The sequence below is a fragment of the Stylophora pistillata genome, chromosome 5, assembly GCF_964205215.1.
Source record: "Stylophora pistillata chromosome 5, jaStyPist1.2, whole genome shotgun sequence".
Lineage (NCBI taxonomy): Eukaryota > Metazoa > Cnidaria > Anthozoa > Scleractinia > Pocilloporidae > Stylophora > Stylophora pistillata.
The window spans coordinates 28,110,268-28,129,613 of NC_142523.1; the positions used below are offsets into that span (position 1 = coordinate 28,110,268).

Below are 19,346 nucleotides of genomic sequence, written 5' to 3' on the forward strand. Positions count from 1 at the left end.
TGGCTCAGAAGATTGCCGGAAATGGGCTTTCCTATTCACATCTCAAAGAGTTATATTTAAAGTTCGGAACAAAGGGGCTGCTTGCGATCCTCAGCATGCCTCCTTCCCAAAACACAGCGAGGAAACCTCATGTCACTCGAACAAAGCGTATTCTCAATGCCATTGCAAACCACTTTCAGGAAACATTTCTGAAAGAAGAATAGTTCCTTTGGTTCCATTGTTGGTAAATTGTAACTTCATGTGTTTCCATTCAACCACATTTAAACTGCAGAAACTGGCCAGCACGTGTTGTGCCTCTGGAGGTGCTTGATGACAATGTACGTACCTCGCGTAACATTAGCCAGATTTAAATGACCGAAATTCTCTAAAACGTAGCAACGAGACAAGGTTGTTAACGGCACTTGAAAAATAATTTACAGGTCCACTTGAATGACTAATTAAGCTGCAGATGAAATCGACCGAAAATCGAGCGAGTGACTCTTCGAAACAAATCAAGGTTTTGACCAGCGGAGAACGTATGCGCATGCGAAAAGCGGGATCTTGTAAAGGCCAGATTTTGGAAACGCGCGAGACGCGCGTGGATTTTCTTTAGACGCGAAGTGAATTATTTAAAAAACAAGTCCGGTGACCCCACTATTTTATTTTAAAATTGGGTAGTGTGGACTAAAAGAAAAGTACTGGTAAAATTAAAAAAAATTCTCTGGACCGGATTTATAGCCACTCAAAAATTACGGTTTTTAGCAATTACATAAAATCTGCTCCATAGATTTTTTTTAAACTCTCTATAATTGCTTCCCCTTCCATGTAAAGTTGGATAAAATTAAGAAAAATAGGGGTCACCGAGTTAATTTTTGCGCTATTAGCGTTAGAAGATCCATGATGGCTCTTATTTACAACCATATGCTGTTGCTATGGTAACAGCTGATGACGTCACGTGACCACAGGAACCAAGACATGAGAGTGTACTTCAATATTTACGATGAGTTGGCTGTGGCTGACGGTCTTGTCCTTCGGGGTGAAAGAATCATAGTCCCTCGAGAATTCAGAGAAACCATGGTGAAAATTGCTCATGAGGGTCACCAGGGCATCGTTCGTACGAAACAACTGCTTCGTGCCCACGTTTGGTTTCCCGGAATCGATAAGATGGTCGAAAAGCACGTTGGGAATTGCCTAGCTTGTCAAGCTACCATCCCTTACCACACCAGAGAGCCACTTCAAATGTCAGAGCTACCAACAGGTCCGTGGAAGAAGATCAGTGTGGATTTTGCGGGACCTTTTCCAAATAAGGACATGGCTTTAGTGTTCAGGGACTAGTATTCAAGGTATCCTGTCATAGAATTTGTCACAAGTACCTCCGCAGAGGCTGTAATTCCCCAGCTCACACGTGTTTTCACTACTTATAGAATTCCATAAGAGGTGAAGACAGATAACGGCCCCCCATTTAATGGGTCCAAATTTGCAAAATATGCCCAAGAACAAGGGTTCAGGCACAGGAAAGTCACACCCGGATGGGCGGAGGCAAATGGTGACGTCGAACGATTCATCCAGACAGTCAAAAAGAGCGCGACAATTGCCAAGATTGAGGGGAAAGCATTTAAACAAGAGATCCAAGGGACGGTTGGCAACTATCGTGCTACACCCCATCCTGTGACGAGAGAGAGTCCCGACAAGCTTATGTTCGGGAGATAGATAAGACGAAAACTGCTAGAAAGGGTCGTTCCCCAGGGAGAACAACGCCATGAACTAATTCGTAAAAGAGACCAGAGAAAGAAGAAGCAAATGAAAGCTTATGCTGATGAGCACAGACACACATCACAAACCTCGATCAAAATTGGTGACCGTGTCCTTTTGAAACAGAATATGGGTAACACGTTGACCCCGCCCTATGATCCACGACCATATCCAGTCGTTGGAATAAAAGGGAGCATGATCACTGTGAAGAGAGGAAAGGAAGTCAAATCCCGCAATTCTTCTCACAGTAAGGTACTCAAGTATGCTTGAAAGGAGGAGCACGACGATTTGGATTGGGACAAAGAACAACAACCGATGAGCAGGCGACCAACGAACCGCCATATTGAAGTAGGGGAGGTTCCTGGAGAAGGAAATATAGTCATGCAAGAGACGCACAGGGGACCGACAATCGCGCCATCGCAATCCCGGAGATCAGTACGAGCCAGAACGTCCACATGGGAAACAATTTACAGAGCTGGCTAACTTATCGAGCTGGCTAACTTATCAAGCTGGCTAACTTATCGAGACGATTAATACCCGGATCCCCACGTTTAAATCGCATGGCCAATTTGACACCTGGCCCCATATACTGATATCCCGGCCAATGAAATTCTATGCCCAGTTTATTAATCCGTTTTTGAAGATCGACTTTTCCTCCCGTCTGTCTTCTACTTCTTCCCCTTCCCTTTGCCCTTCCCTTTGCCCTTCCCTTTGCCCTTCCCTTTGCCCTTCCCTTTGCCCTTCCCTTTGCCCTTCCCTTTGCCCTTCCCTTTGCCCTTCCCTTTGCCCTTCCCTTTGCCCTTCCCTTTGCCCTTCCCTTTGCCCTTCCCTTTGCCCTTCCCTTTGCCCTTCCCTTTGCCCTTCCCTTTGCCCTTCCCTTTGCCCTTCCCTTTGCCCTTCCCTTTGCCCTTCCCTTTGCCCTTCCCTTTGCCCTTCCCTTTGCCCTTCCCTTTCCCCTTCCCTTTACCCTTCCCTTTGCCCTTCCCTTTGCCCTTCCCTTTGCCCTTCCCTTTGCCCTTCCCTTTGCCCTTCCCTTTGCCCTTCCCTTTGCCCTTCCCTTTGCCCTTCCCTTTGCCCTTCCCTTTCCCCTTCCCTTTACCCTTCCCTTTGCCCTTCCCTTTGCCCTTCCCTTTGCCCTTCCCTTTCCCTTTCCCTTTACCCTTTCCTTTGCCCTTCCCTTTGCCCTTCCCTTTGCCCTTCCCTTTCCCTTTCCCTTTGCCCTTTCCTTTGCCCTTCCCTTTGCCCTTCCCTTTGCCCTTCCCTTTGCCCTTCCCTTTCCCCTTCCCTTTACCCTTCCCTTTGCCCTTCCCTTTGCCCTTCCCTTTGCCCTTCCATTTCCCCTTCCCTTTACCCTTTCCTTTGCCCTTCCCTTTGCCCTTCCCTTTGCCCTTCCCTTTGCCCTTCCCTTTGCCTTCCCTTTGCCCTTCCCTTTGCCCTTCCCTTTGCCCTTCCCTTTGCCCTTCCCTTTACCCTTTCCTTTGCCCTTCCCTTTGCCCTTCCCTTTGCCCTTCCCTTTGCCCTTCCCTTTGCCCTTCCCTTTGCCCTTCCCTTTGCCCTTCCCTTTGCCCTTCCCTTTGCCCTTCCCTTTCCCCCTTCCCTTTGCCCTTCCCTTTGCCCTTCCCTTTGCCCTTCCCTTTGCCCTTCCCTTTGCCCTTCCCTTTGCCCTTCCCTTTGCCCTTCCCTTTGCCCTTCCCTTTGCCCTTCCCTTTGCCCTTCCCTTTGCCCTTCCCTTTGCCCTTCTCTTTGCCCTTCCCTTTGCCCTTCCCTTTGCCCTTCCCTGTCCCCTTCTCTTTGCCCTTCCCTTTGTTCTTCCCTCTGCCCTTCCCTTTGCCCTTCCCTTTGCCCTTCCCTTTGCCCTTCCCTTTCCCCTTCCCTTTACCCTTTCCTTTGCCCTTCCCTTTGCCCTTCCCTTTGCCCTTCCCTTTGCCCTTCCCTTTGCCCTTCCCTTTGCTCTTCCCTTTGCCCTTCCCTTTGCCCTTCCCTTTGCCCTTCCCTTTCCCCCTTCCCTTTGCCCTTCCCTTTGCCCTTCCCTTTACCCTTTCCTTTGCCCTTCCCTTTGCCCTTCCCTTTGCCCTTCCCTTTGCCCTTCCCTTTGCCCTTCCCTTTGCCCTTCCCTTTGCCCTTCCCTTTGCCCTTCCCTTTGCCCTTCCCTTTGCCCTTCCCTGTCCCCTTCTCTTTGCCCTTCCCTTTGTTCTTACCTCTGCCCTTCCCTTTGCCCTTCCCTTTGCCCTTGCCTTTGCCCTTCCCTTTGCCCTTCCCTCTACCCTTCCCTTTGCCCTTCCCTTTGCCCTTCCCTTTGCCCTTCCCTTTGCCCTTCCCTCTGCCCTTCCCTTTGCCCTTCCCTTTGCCCTTCCCTTTGCCCTTCCCTTTGCCCTTCCCTTTCCTCCTTCCCTTTGCCCTTCCCTTTGCCCTTCCCTTTGCCCTTCCCTTTGCCCTTCTCTTTGCCCTTCCCTTTGCCCTTCCCTTTGCCCTTCCCTTTGCCCTTTCCTTTGCCCTTCCCTTTGCCCTTCCCTTTCCTCCTTCCCTTTGCCCTTCCCTTTGCCCTTCCCTTTGCCCTTCCCTTTGCCCTTCCCTTTGCCCTTCCCTTTCAGTCCCTTTGCCCTTCCCTTTGCCCTTCCCTTTGCCCTTCCCTTTGCCCTTCTCTCTGCCCTTCCCTCTGCCCTTCCCTTTGCCCTTCCCTTTGCCCTTCCCTTTGCCCTTCCCTTTGCCCTTCCCTTTGCCCTTCCCTTTGCCCTTCCCTTTGCCCTTCCCTCTGCCCTTCCCTTTGCCCCTCCCTTTGCCCTTCCCTTTGCCCTTCCCTTTGCCCTTCCCTTTGCCCTTCCCTTTGCCCTTCCCTTTGCCCTTCCCTTTGCCCTTTCCTTTGCCCTTCCCTTTGCCCTTCCCTTTGCCCTTCCCTTTGCCCTTCCCTTTGCCCTTCCCTTTGCCATTCCCTTTGCCCTTCCCTTTGCCCTTCCCTTTCCCCCTTCCCTTTGCCCTTCCCTTTGCCCTTCCCTTTACCCTTTCCTTTGCCCTTCCCTTTGCCCTTCCCTTTGCCCTTCCCTTTGCCCTTCCCTTTGCCCTTCCCTTTGCCCTTCCCTTTGCCCTTCCCTTTGCCCTTCCCTTTGCCCTTCCCTTTGCCCTTCCCTTTGCCCTTCCCTTTGCCCTTCCCTTTGCCCTTCCCTTTGCCCTTCCCTTTGCCCTTTCCTTTGCCCTTCCCTTTGCCCTTCCCTTTACCCTTTCCTTTGCCCTTCCCTTTGCCCTTCCCTTTGCCCTTCCCTTTGCCCTTCCCTTTGCCCTTCCCTCTGCCCTTCCCTTTGCCCTTCCCTCTGCCCTTCCTTTTGCCCTTCCCTTTGCCCTTCCCTTTGCCCTTCCCTTTGCCCTTCCCTTTGCCCTTCCCTTTGCCCTTCCCTTTGCCCTTCCCTTTGCCCTTCCCTTTGCCCTTCCCTTTGCCCTTCTCTTTGCCCTTCCCTGTCCCCTTCCCTTTGCCCTTCCCTGTCCCCTTCTCTTTGCCCTTCCCTTTGTTCTTCCCTCTGCCCTTCCCTTTGCCCTTCCCTTTGCCCTTGCCTTCGCCCTTCCCTTTGCCCTTCCCTCTACCCTTCCCTTTGCCCTTCCCTTTGCCCTTCCCTTTGCCCTTCCCTTTGCCCTTCCCTCTGCCCTTCCCTTTGCCCCTCCCTTTGCCCTTCCCTTTGCCCTTCCCTTTGCCCTTCCCTTTGCCCTTCCCTTTGCCCTTCCCTTTGCCCTTCCCTTTGCCCTTTCCTTTGTCTTTGTCTTTCGGCCTACTCGATTTGAATTCGGCATGTTTTACAGCTTTTATTGGATCCCAACCTCTTGGTGCCCGCGGATCCCAGACTACTTCGTTCCCACTATTTTTCACTTTTGGTGAGACTTTATAGGAACTATGGCTCCCCGGCAAGTTACTCTTAGATGCAGATAGAGGGGTAGAAGGTAACAATCGTTTCCCCGTGAGAGTGGGTGTCGAAGGTAGGTCTTTGAGACTTTGAAAGGAAAACGGAAGGGCGACTGGTTTTTTTAAGCTGGTTCCCGGTGTAGAAAATAATTTCCTGGGTGTGATCACCTTTTTTTTAATCTTTTTTTTCTTTTTCTTCGTAGTTGAAGGTGTGACCAATTCCTATTTTACTAGCACAGGATCTTTGGTGCTTTTGACAGAACGAATCAATTCTTTAATCAGATTCTCTTGCACAGAATCTAACAAACTTCCCTGTTCCCCATCACTCGCCTCAGGTCCTACGCCAGCGGGTAATTGTCTCAACTCATCGGTTAATTGTCGTTCTTTCATTAATAATTGTTTTATCATAGGTTCTTTGAGACCTGCCTACGTGTGCGGATCGTTAAGTAACATCTGAGTTTCTACTGCGACTCGTGCAGCTTTATCTAAAAGGATACTCTCTGAAATCTCCCCCTTATAAAAATCCACAAGTGCCTTGTTTTGAAAGCAAATGTTCATTTGAAAGTTTTGCCCAAGCTAGTTTTCTATCATTACCTTAGTTCCGCTTTAAAAAACAGCATGTAATTAATGTAAATCGACACCGTTGTGTTAACTCAGTCGTTGTTGCGTTTTCTCGGCTCTCCTCTGGGCGTGCCATCTTTCTACCAGCAGAGATCGTCTTAGAGATAGTCAACTGTACTTTGATGTTAACCTGAAAACCACCCAGAGTAAAGCAAATTGCTTTTATTGTATTGCTCTCAGTTTGGTGGAGTATTTGTGTCAAAAGAGACGAGAAATATTACTTTGGATTGATAAATAAATATTTGAAACTTCGCATATATCGAGAATCAGTGAACAAATATTTATTTCAAGTTGAATCGTTCGATTCATCTCATTAGTGAGTACGTGAATCTCTTGCAGCTTTTCGAGAACTGAAGTAAGTTTCTTGTCTTCTTTGTTGAATCAAGAGCTAAAACTCAAGGCTGAAACAATTTGTATGAGCTAACGGCTATGTGACGGCCAAAAACACTCGCACTTGTCCAACGAATACACGCTCCATAATATAACATACAATAAAGCGAAGCGAAGCCTTTGCTAAAATAAAATTACAAACAGCTACTTACTACAATTATACAGAAAGAAATTAACAAACTACAAAACGATATAGTGCACAATGGAGACATTTACAAACTTTTACAATATTCCGGCGAAATGCTAACTTGAGACGGCACAAAAAGCTAAAAGCGATGGCTGAACACGGTTGAAGACGGTTCAACGATAAAACTAACGAACTTATACGGATCTACAAACAAAGAGAAATTATTCAAAAGATAACGGAATACCGATGAAAACATCGAGCGTAGAGAAAAAACAACTTAATGAAAGTAAACGAACTTGATGAATATGCGACGGAAAGAATAAAAAAGACTACGTGACGGCAACAAGCTAAGAATAGATCACATGACTAAATGCAAGAAGACAACGCAGTTTTTCAAATAAATGCCAATGAAGGAGGGGGGGGGGTCATAAATACAGTACAGAGCCTTGTAGGGGATCAGGTAAATTTAACGTGACATGACCAAAATTCTTTAGTAATATAAATTCCTCTCGTGAGATGATCGTGAATGTTGATCGTGGGAGCGAAAGTGCTCTGCTGGCCTGTCGTGGGTTCGGGAATAGTCGGAAGTTGACAGGAAAGACTGTCGCGCTGGGGGGGAGGCGTAGTATCTGTTACTGTCAGTCATGTCTTAATAACGAAGGACAAAATCAAGGCGTATTTCATTGAAAAAATAGAATATCTATTGTACTTTAACAAACCTGAACAAGTATTTTATAGCAATGGAAAAATTGGTTTTGGCAAAATTCTCCATCTAGTTCTAGTTTCACTGAAAACTGCGACAGAACATCATATTTCATTGGTTGTCCAATGTGAACGTATCTTGGAAATCAAAGGAAGAAGTAGAAAATGGGTGAGCTGTTTATCTTTAAAGCAAGGCACTGAAGGAAAAAGGTCATGGTGAGTACTGTTGTTAACTTCTTAGCTGCTGTTACCTTAAAATATAATTTATAAATCAATTCAGTTCAGCATGTTCCGGCGTACCAAACGAGCTGCATATCTCAATCCTGTTATGGTCGTTATTACAGTTATGACATGTGTGATAAGAACTGAAAAATATACATTCATAAATGAAAAGATAATTTCAAACAGCAAGTTCTTTATAAACATTAATTCTAATCAGAATCAGAAATGAATTCGACTTGTTATTTTGCTTGCTATCAGCTCCCGTCCAAATGAATTCTTTGCAGCTACATTCTAATCCGAGCTCTTCACAGTCAACCGTCACATGTTATACTTTCGAGCCAACAGAAGAATGAATCTCGAATTGGGTGTCGCAAAATTGGAATTCAATTAAAACGGAGGGATGAATAAAAAAGGTTTTTTTTTCCGATCACAAGAAGAAAGGTTAGTAAAGATCAATGTTAAGAAGTTTTTCCAATTATTTGGTTGCTTCATCTCAGCAGATGTAATTCGGTTTTGTACGTCAAACTTAAGTTATTCATGACGGATCTGAGCGTGGAAAACTGAAACCTTTTTTCATCGTGACTTCCAGCGGACGTTATCCCTCTATATTCATTGCCTTTGAAAAGTTGGATTTTGATCTGAAGATAAATCCCGACAAAACCGAGGATTTTCACGGTCTTTTAGAGCTTTCTGTGTGTAACGACTGACATTTCGTGTAATTTTCACTTTCAGTGAAAAAATGAGACCAAAGAATATCTTTAAAAAACTTGTGGATAAAGTAACCTAGAAATGACACACATTTGTAATTTTTCGATTAGTAGTCTTATGGCAAAACCTGTGTTGTAAAGATCAAAGCTACTGAAAGAACTCCAAAAAGGTCTCAAGGCTTTCTGGTCTCACCTCTTGACTTTGCTCGAAAGTAAGTCAGTCAGGTAACAGAGAGCACTTCCCATGACCGCAAGGTTTTTTCTCCGTTTGAAAGTACTAATATGCGGCGGTGAATTCCACAAGTTTTCTCTGTCAAATAGGCGCAGAAGTAGTATTGAACGATATATAAGTGTTGCCAATTTTTACGTAAGATAAATTCGGGATGATGGCGTCAGGCTCGGGGAGTTTGGGATGAGTATTTACCATAGTGTCAATGGCGAAAAAAGGAAAACTTGTATGCTTTCATTTGATTTATGGTGTTTATGTTTGTGTTCCTTGCTCCTTCAAGCCAACTGACATCAACAATTCCATGCACTTCACACCAGTTTGTTTTCGAGTCCATTCAAGACGGCTGGCAGAATCTTCCACGTGGCTTCGTTCCCGGAGGCTTCCACAACTGCAGTTTTAATTCCAATGTGAGCTTTGGAGATAGCAGCAGAAAATAAAACTTGAAGGAACAGAACTTGCCTAACATGCAAGAAGCAATAATTTACAGTCTGTTTGAGCAAAGCGTAGCTCTCACGATGTAAATTTCTCGCTCTTTTGATCACTTGATGTATCATGTGACTTTTTGCGCGGCTTGTTGTTTCAGTCCTTTCCGCGCGGGAAGTACTGGAATCATTGCTGGAAGGTATGAATTAAAATCAATTTCTGGTGGTGTATATTATCTCACTGTTTTAGTATATACTAAACTATTCGCCTCAGTCTCGGTGGTTAGCGGTGGATATATCCACCACAAACCAACTCCAGATAGATAGATAGATAATAATCTTTAGACAGGGTGCGTTCTCACAGAAGTGGTTTTCAGAACGGCCCTGTAAGCACCCACCCAACCCACCCCAGGGGAGGACATCCATCACACAGTATACTCGTGCGTGGGAAATTAACGTCTCCTACCCCTAACCCTGCAGGAGACGGGACCTCCATTTATTCGTCCCTATCCGAGAAGACTAGAATATCTAACCATTTCTTAATGTTACGGAAAGGAAGCATATTCTTCTCAGTTATTTTAAGACCTTGAGTGTTGGTCCGGCCGGGGCTCGAACCCTCGACCTCCCGCACAACAGTCCAGCGCTCTATCCATTGAGCTAACCGGGAGGCGGTTTAACTCCACTTCGGTAAATAGTTGTTGCCTACACGTAGACTTAATGAAGCGTAAAACAGTAGTTTGATTTATGATTAACCTTTCTATCACGAGCTCAGTAGTAGGAGTTGGCGTGGGTGTCTGATTGATTGATGCCCCTTGGTTAAGATAATAATTACCGCTGAAGAGAAAAACACATGATTTTGTTACAATTCTTCTTGAAGGACGACGTCATCCTTAGGAAAGCTAAGCAAGGATACGGCAAGGTATCAATTTAAAAGAATTTGCGTTCAATCAAAAGCCATAAGATATGCCTTTAACCTTTTAATTGCAGATATTAAATGGAGTGTATGACATAACACTAAATACAGTTTTTTGCGATTTTTCTATATTACAGAAATAAACGCTCATACATCTACATGATCTACATCCATCCAGTTTTCAAACAAGAATTCCGTTTTACCACGACAAAACTGTGTCTATCTACTAAAACGAGCGCTCCTCAACAAGCGTTTCTCTCATACGAACCGAAACCACATAAGAAAATTAGTACTAATCTAAATTTCCTCACTCTGTTAAGACGGTTCTCTCTGTTTACGACAAAAGCCTTCAACACTTAAAGCAAACCAATAAATTTCAATATCAATGCAATCATTTGTCTTCAAATAGCAATGGCTTCAAAGTTAAACAAAGCAATATGAGAGCAAAATGCTTGTGAACTAAAGGACACGTTACGGAGTCAACAACATCAGCATACAGGATAGTTCAATGGTGATTAATACCATACAACTAATACATTACCAAACTATAAAAAAAAATGACCAAATTTCAAATATTCTTGGGACGATTCCAGACTAGATTTGCTCCAAAAAAATTTACGGTGGAATGTTTTTACTACAACAGCTCGCAAATTTAAAGAGTATGGACGGGTCGCTTCTCAAGTTTGCTTTGTTTTTTAATTTTTTCGATGTTATTCTATCTCTTTCTGTCATGTTTTAATCAGTTAAGGAAATTCAAGTAACATCTACCCAAACTATCCTACTTTGAATCCAACTGAATTGATTAATTCTTTGTATCTTTAAACAATTAATTTAATGAAATTCATCTTAAAAAAAGACCTCGTTTGTTTCTTTTAATAGAGACAGACCTTCAAATCATCGCTGTCATCACGCATAGCTTAGAACCGAGAGGTGACAGAAAGGTACCCTAGCGGCGGGCACTGGACCATTTTCCCAATCTTTTTGCAGCAGCCTTCTTTACAACTTCCTCACTCGGTCCTGGATCTTTATCTCCAAGATCTTCAACTCTGTAGTATTTTTTCTTGTCATAAGCTCCCAGATTAAGGAGTTCCACATATGTCTGGGGTGGAAAGCAAGAAATAAGGGTTGTCCACTTGCCTCACAGCACTATATTACAATGAAGTTAAGCTGAAAAGTGCAGTTACTTCCACGGCAGACTGAGAATCTCCGTGGTTCTAAGAGAGATTTATAAACTGGAAATGGTGAAATGCGCGTAGACGGCGTAACGAGCGTGAAAGCACCACTGACCAGGGGTCTAAATGGTCTTTGTTGAGCTGCTTACAGCGCGTAGGGGAACAAAACCAATCATATCAAGCATTGTTCCCGAAACTAAATGGTGTCAAAGTACTGAAAAATCTTAGAGGCCTCAAAATTCATAGAATGTTAGCAAGGTTTCAATTCAACAAACCTCTTCATGAAGGTATTTGTCCATTCTTTGTCGCAGGTTTTCAAATAGAGGACGGAAGTCAGGGTTAAGACTCCAGTACCGTTTCATCATATCGTGCCTGAAATTAAACAATGATGGTCAGTTCTCAACTATGTTTCCTGGCCTATGCGATGAATTGTAACAAGTTTATTCTACACGAACCATTTTAACGAGAATGATGGTTTAAGTTCGTTTTGGGTCATCGAACATATCTGCACCATTTCACTCGATCTGATCTCGTCGAAGAAGGTAGACATGCATTATCACAGCTGAATACCTTATGCTCTTAGTTCACACTTTTGAAATAAAAGAGCTTTTATATTCATTGTTTAATATTTCATTGCAAAGAACTCTACAAGAAGATCGTTAATTTTGATGTGTTGAATTTTAGGCTATAGTAATTGGAACACGTCGATATCGCATCAGAGAGGTAGAACTCACAGTTCTTTATCAACATGATCAGTCTTTGGCATCTGACATCCTTTTGTGACCTCTGCAACCACCCTCCCATCTAACCATCCATCGTATGGAATTCCTCCTGACAAGGCATAAGGATGTGTGCATGTGATATTACTGAATATATCACTGATAAAGTTCTTGAAATTATCACGCCGGGCTGGCAGGCTACCAAATCGCGCCATTTCGATAACAGTGAGCCTGTAAGAAACTGGTCAGCGATCTCTAAACAAATGGTGCTTTCAATATGGCGGCCCTTTTAGTAAAACTTCACGAGGTTGTGGATGATTTCAAGAATTCTAGTGAAGACAAAGCTTTAGCGACAGAAATTGGGGGCGAGCTTTTAGTGTTGTGTAGAGCAGTTATCAAGAAAAACCCCCCTTTGGGAGTGAAAAGGCTTTCAAATTTCATTTAGCTCAGCCCGCAAGAGTATTGGCAAGGATTGTTGCTTTTTGGTACATCAGAATGCTGAGAAAAATGAAGCGAAAAACTCGTGCCTTTCGGCCATGGACTCTCAATTTCTCATGGAATTTACCACTGGAAGTGTTTGATTGTTTCAAGGTTGTGGCTATAGCTCCTGTTGCTGGTGGTGTGGTTGTCAGGAACACACGTGCTGTGCATGAAATACACATCACGGATATGGGGAAGATTAAGAGTCTCTTTCTCTCACTGGCAAATAAATACCGAAAAGGAAAAATCCATGAGAGCGATATCTTCCTTAAAAAAGAAAAAGATGGTTCCTTTAGCCAGGTGATTGTCACTGGTGATTATCCAGCAAAGTTTACATATTCAAAGAACTCTGAAATTATAAAAATCAGCCTCAGGTATGGACATTACAACAGACTGGGAGTAGCTCAGCACTCCCTTGCATAAAGAAAAACAGTACCCCTTGCTGAGTTCAGGAAAAAACAGTGGCAAAAATAATGAGCATTCCATAATTATGTCAGCTAAATGGAAGAAACTGTTGGCTGTTTATTTAGGTATTAAATCCTTGTTATCAATCATTTGTTGAGTTTAATTAATCAACTCAAACCATGTAAAGTACAGTTCATGAACATATAGTTGAAATTGATAGAATATTGTTACTAAGAGTTAGGGGAGGGGCTTTCCCCAAATATCCAACAGGGATATGTACCACCAATGGTTTGTGACCCTTTCCCTTTATATAGAACATGTATTTGCATTTGAGGCTTTTTCAACATTTGGTTGCTCAATCTTTTTAGGAACATACACATCTGTGCTCTTGTGGTAGTGAAAACTTGCAGGCTCATATTGCCTTAACCAAACAGTTGTAATGAAATCATGTCTAAAAACAAGGCTCCACCTTGTTGACAAGGTTGCATGCTTTGCATACTGGCTGATGCGCACATGTTTAGCCTCCCTCCCTTGCATAGTATTAATGCCTAACCCTAAGCCAAGTTTCCTATACAGGAGGTCTGTGTGATAAGGGATGGCATGACCGATTGTCCAGACTGTCGGTGTTACGGAGCCTAACAGAAGAGAGCAGGCATTGAAATACCGCTTGCAAGAGTCTTTGATTTCCTGCAAGACACCCTCAGTTATTGTGACACGACTAAACCGGCTGATAGCATCTCTTAGCTGAAGGCCAATGAATGCAAACGTGCAAATTTGGAGCTGTTGCTGAGGACTGTCGTCCTCACGTGAAATTGCCTTTAGAATAGACATAAAATGGTGACAGAACTTTTTTGTCTCTTTCCCTGTGAATCGATAGGAAAGGGATCCCTTCCGTCCCTGGGAGCACCACTTTTTTACCTTCTTATACAATCTACTAGCCCAATTTCTTTCAAAGTGGTAAGATGGGAGGCCAAGGCACATCCGGGTACATCCCTAGCTGGATCTGTACAAATGGGTGCGAGCTTGCTTTTGTCATTAGCATGGACAAGCATAAGCTTGTGTAATTGCTAACATGCATTATTTGAATTATGCAGAAGTTCAGCAAAAATCTTGTCAACTAGGGGACCCAAGAGGGGAGCAGTTTCTTGCCGGGAGTTTAGACTTCTTATATACTCTAACAACTTGGTTCTTTTTGTAGACTCCGCAAGTCTTGTTTGACTCAAATATTTCCTTTTTGCCTCAACCTTTGTTGCTACCTGAAGCCTTTCTTCATACACCCATGGCTTCCATAGGCATTGTTCAGATTGACCCAAATTAGCATTAACTATGGACTTGTTGTCATTGTTAACATTGCCAAATGGAGAAAAGTAAAATGCTGAGTTTGCTAGTTCTCCACTAAATGTGGAGGCCCACTTCATGTCAGAGGGTATTAACTCGAAAGTAAACTTAGCTGAAGCTTCACTATCTGGCAGGTAAAAAGTCTTACCCTCTATGTCACCCACATCTGAAACAAGCTTTCGCCCATAGCGCTGCATCGAGAGGTGAGATTCACTACAATTTGCTCCTGCAAGAATAAAGTTGTCAGTTTCACTTGCAATTTGCTGACCTACATTGAGGAATGATACAAGCCAAGAAGTGGCTTCATCATCTTTGCCAAAGGGGGCCCCATCAGCACCTAGAGCTACTCTTAAGTGATATTGTTCGGATCCAAAATGACACAGGGATGGACTAGTCTTATATAAGCAAATATACATATCAGCAGGCTGCAACAGAAATGGTTGTAGCTCTCTATATGACCCTTCCACAACTTCATCTTCATCTAAATCATTGCAAAAATCTTTAAAATCATTAACATTTCCAACATCAATGTTTTTGACAAAAGTTATCAATTTCTCATAGGGCAAGATCTTCGGTAAGCGGACACTTGACACAAACTTTAGGCTTTCCAGTTTCTTGCCACTTTTGCGAGTATTCATGGAAAGATTGAGCCTAATACTTTTATATTTCTCTTTACTCAACAACCCTTTGCTGTACAATACTCTTAGGCTTCTAATTTTATTTTCAAAGTTATTCTCAAAAGTTGGAATACTTTCTTTCACTACATTAGGTAAAGCTTTCTTCATTACTTTCTTAGATAAGGAAAAGTATTTTGCCAACTGAAATGGTGTGGCCTCCTTAACTAAAGTCAACCACAAAGCATCCAGCATTGGACTTTTATTCTCCCTGGTACCACCATGGATTTCATTACAGGCATCGATGGCCTCTCTTGCACGTCTTTGACAAGTTCTTTTTGCAACAGGAACTGCATATTCTTCAGAACTGGCTTCTGATATGGAGGTTGGAAACCTTTGTCTTTTAAGAAGTTTTCTTTTTCTTACGATGTCAGTCTCGATTACTCTTTTTTTCACTAACTCCACATCATTTTGGATTCTTTCAACCTTTGAAAAATTGGCTGGATAGCTAATATTAATTCATAGTCCTAGATTTTCTATCCTATGATAAATAGAATGGCAAAGTCCTGAAAAGAACTTGAGTTAGAAAATTCATACATCAATGTATGAGACTGTGCTAAAATTTAAACAATTTGCAACTTGAGAAAAAGCAAAAGATACTGAATTCAGTAAAGCTGAGGCACATTCTTGATCACAACATTTCGTATTTATTTTTACAGTTCCCTATTTCATATCTTCAGTCAAAAATAATAAGCACCTATATAAACATAATCAACACCGTCACCATTTATCAAACAAATGAGCAAAAATCAGTCTTTATTTATCAACGTAATACATACGAGCAAACTTACTTTTCCTTGCCTTTCTTTTCAGTTTTTTCAGCTTTGAACTTTCCGTCGAGTAGACTTTGCAGTTTGAAATAAATTCCTCTTTGAGTACTTTCCGCCTATGGGCAAGTTCCCCCATTGGAAATTTTTCCTTTGCTATTGTCTTGGAGCTTCTTGCTCTCTTCCTACCCTTCCTTGCCATTTTCGAAAGCAACGAGCAAAGCTCGCTCCCAGTTGTATTAATCCGAACCTGGTTCTGCCTCAACACGGCCAGATTCCAGCTTTCAGCTCACGCGGTACCAATTTACAGAAGCTGAAAACAATGAATCTACATTCAGCAAACACAATATGCAAATACAATGTCTATCACAGGAACCCATCGTTTTAAAATTTTAAAATAGCCTCTAGAAATGTTGTAATCTCTTTCTTTGCCTCAGTACATCATCCCAAGGGTTACGCCACATTGCAAGATGAAAAAGTAAAATTCTGCGCCTTTCACTTACCGTATTCTCCTCAAAAACATCCCTACTGAAAGATCTACTTTCACTCTTCCAAAATGGCCTCCCCTTTCGTTCAAAGACTCCACAAATATCCCACAATACAAAGAAAACCCTTGAATAAATCTAAATAAATTTGCAACAATTAAAAATGGCGCCCAACGCCATCTTGGATAGAGAAGCCGCTGCTCGAAATGGCCATATTTCCGAGCCCGTCAGCCCGGCGTGATAGTCAGAGAGCTATAATTTTAAAATTTGTTACAATTGTAAACACCTATCAGGTCAAATGATAAGAGTGCATAGTATAAACATGTTCTACGAAATTACTGTGGCTGAGGCGTCGTGTTCCTTTTCGACATCATTTTAAACGAGAAAGAAATCTGCGTTTAAATTAAATAGCTTGATGATGCCCAAATCTAAATTTTCCTTAATCCTGCGTGTACATTTACATAGCTTGATGATGCTCAAATATAAATTTTCCTGAGTCAATGTAGTTTATAACATAGCGCATGCGCTAGTCCTAACTAACTCCTATTGCGTCAACATGAACAAAATCTTTATGTACGAACGGCCGTGCTGAATAAAATGACGTGTGCAGTTTCAAAATAGCTACAAAATTTCCGCCGTCGTGTGAGTTCCTTAAGTTAAAGTTTCGGAAAGCTATATTAGTAAATCCAAGACCAACCACACTTTTCTTTGGCTTTCGACCTTCCCGCAAGTAGTCAAGCCAATAAGCACAAGCACTACGAAAACGAAACACAACAGGCCCGTTTCCCGAATTTATCGCAACAGGAGCTGGAGAAAATTTTAGCTGAAAGACATTCAGCAGGAACTAAGAAGACTTCAAGTTGGTCTGTGGCGACTTTTAAAGGTAAACGTCTCTGTTGATGACGTTGTTTTTTGCTACATTTGTTAACTCTACCGAAAACCATTTAATTACAAAATCAACAAAACAATCGGAGACGCCAACATTTTCGGGCAACTTTCATTTCAAAAAACATTACAAAAACATCATTCACCGCCCAAATTGTTTTCGTATGTTAAAAAAAGAATTGTTTCATGCTTTTAGCTGTACGTATATCGAGTTATGGATGCACTTGGGAGGTTTGGAAAGCACTTAAGAAGCTAGGGTTGCTCTCAGCTGCGCCTCGAGAAACGTTTACGCTTCTCTCGTGCTCTCCAAACTCCCCGCGTGCATCCATAACTCGATAGACGCACGCTAAGCATGAAACAATTCTTAATTAAAGTTTCTTCGTTTTGGTTCGGTTTTGATGGTAGTGTCCAACAAGTGAACACTATGGAAGCCTTCTACTTCTTATGTCTATTAATGTTATGAGATTAACTAGCGATAAATAGCTTGCTACATATTAAAATGATAAAAGAGTTAATGAGATTTGATTTTCAGGTGTAAAAAGCAGATGATCTTTACTGAACACGGGATAGTCCTAGAAACGACAACTGTCTTACTTTTTGCCTGGAGGTTATACAACTCGACCGGAACTCATTATCAGGGTTCATTTTTACAAGAGAAGTTAGACTGCTTCATCATTCCTACAAGACTGAGACACTACTCAATTAACTTAAGGCAAGAGAATGTAAACCATCTATATTATCTTGTTTAAGGATTTTTCCAAGAATGAAAGACCTGGAAAAAAGTAAAAACAAACTTTTATCATAAATATTCTTATTGAATTTAGTTTGGCTTACCAAGGGTAAGTATCTCATACAAAACGATTCCATAGGACCACCTGATGAACATATCAGAAATATTCCACAGTTAGTGGCGGGTGAATTTTGGATGGGAAGTATAAGAAGAAAAGTCAAATTGGTTGATCATTTTGTTGAGGTGATGGAAGAATATACACGATTCATACACATCACTCAAAGTGGAAAGTCCAGCGAGATTTCTTAGCAGAATTTCTGGTGCAGTCCATTTGATTGGCAAATATCCCTGCGGCGGAAACAAACATTTAAGTGCCTATAACCCCAAAAAATGTTTTTGCCCATATTAAATCTCTCTATTGCACTGAGCAAAATGCACAAAATTTTTTTGTGTTTGGTTAAAACCGCGATTTTTTATGATTTTTTAAAGTCGGGTTTATATTTGGAACGAACGAGCGAACCAGAGACTGGGGCTAGTGACGTCACTCTAGGCCATCAGCAGTGGCGCTTCGATCCAATCTCAGTCAATATTATACGTTCCCAACGAGATGAAACCCTCGCTAAAGCCTGATCTGGTTAATTTCTCTCACCTTTCTCTTACTTCGCTAACTTTCAGCTGATTTCGTTTCCTCAACATTCCACACGTGAACAGTTGGGTACATAACGAGCCTCACGCCGTTAGCAGCCAAAAAAAGTCTAGGTATCCAGCAGAGAATCCGTACTTTTAGTCCGCATTCTCTGCTGGATACCAGTGGCTTGCTTGAGTAAAATTTTTGATCGTATTTCGCTCCTAATCTGATAGAGGCGTCAACTTTTACACAATCATGTCATGATCCTATGGCGTGAAAAGGTAATTAAAGAAGCCGTATCCGAAAAAAGTGTACATGGCCGGCGCTTAAAAATAGTGACAAGACAAAGCGCTCGCTCGGAGTGTGTTGCGGCAGTTACAGTCACGTCGAAGAAACATTTCTTAGTCAATGCTTGCGGATTTAGTTAACTTCATTAATACTGACATAGGCTGCGACGCTTATTTACTACGACATTTAACTGGTGGCCTGAGTGTTTTGTTTTCTAATCAATTTTTACCAGATTTTTGTTTTCGGAACGGAAACAAAGTAAATTCCAGAACCGACGACTTTTTTCCCGCTGTGTTCGGAATCTTTCACAGCTGACGCTTGGTGCTGTAATTTTTGAGCATCCGGTTACCAGTTATTGGGAATAGACTCGGCGTATTACAACCTATAATTTCTTTTGCTGTTTAACGCAGAGTCCACAATACATGGCGACTTTTTCTCACTGATATTTTATGTCGCATTTATAGTTTACACACTGTTCCAGTTTTTTTAAACGATATTCATGCAGTACACATAAGATTCTTTGTCACTGGCCTTCATATGACCTATATTGGTGCCGGAATCCTCTAGATAGTTGCGAGAGATTACAGACATTATAGGTACGATGTGATGAACGCACTGGTATTGAAAATCTCTTTGCGCCACCTCCTCCGCAACGATGATTAAAATCGTGAATAAACAGACACCGGGGGTAATAATAATTGATTTCAAATCAAGATAGATGTTGAACAAGCTGACAAAGCTTTTAAACAGACAAAGACCAAACTTTCGTTTAATGACACGTTACGAACAAGTTTAAACTCCCTTGAACTTTAACAGGGTTCGTAC

At 42.5% G+C, this 19,346-nt stretch overlaps 2 protein-coding genes across 2 annotated transcripts in view; one reads left to right on the forward strand and one right to left on the reverse strand.

The window, feature by feature from the left end:
* Positions 1 to 203, forward strand: part of LOC148731231 (uncharacterized) — a 1,260-nt gene extending 1,057 nt beyond the window's left edge. The window contains exon 1 of the mRNA XM_088761900.1: positions 1 to 203. This exon is cut by the window's left edge and continues 1,057 nt beyond it. Within this exon, the coding sequence (XP_088618026.1) occupies positions 1 to 203 (203 nt within the window).
* A 12,871-nt stretch (positions 204 to 13,074) lies between these two features.
* LOC111344267 (uncharacterized) lies at positions 13,075 to 15,947 on the reverse strand. The gene is made up of 2 exons (XM_088760300.1): positions 15,540 to 15,947; positions 13,075 to 15,164 (listed from the first exon to the last, which is right to left on the reverse strand). Exons 1-2 carry the CDS (start codon positions 15,705 to 15,707, stop codon positions 13,794 to 13,796), a joined length of 1,539 nt encoding a protein of 512 aa, XP_088616426.1. The 5' UTR covers positions 15,708 to 15,947; the 3' UTR covers positions 13,075 to 13,793.
* Between the last annotated feature and the right edge of the window lie 3,399 nt (positions 15,948 to 19,346).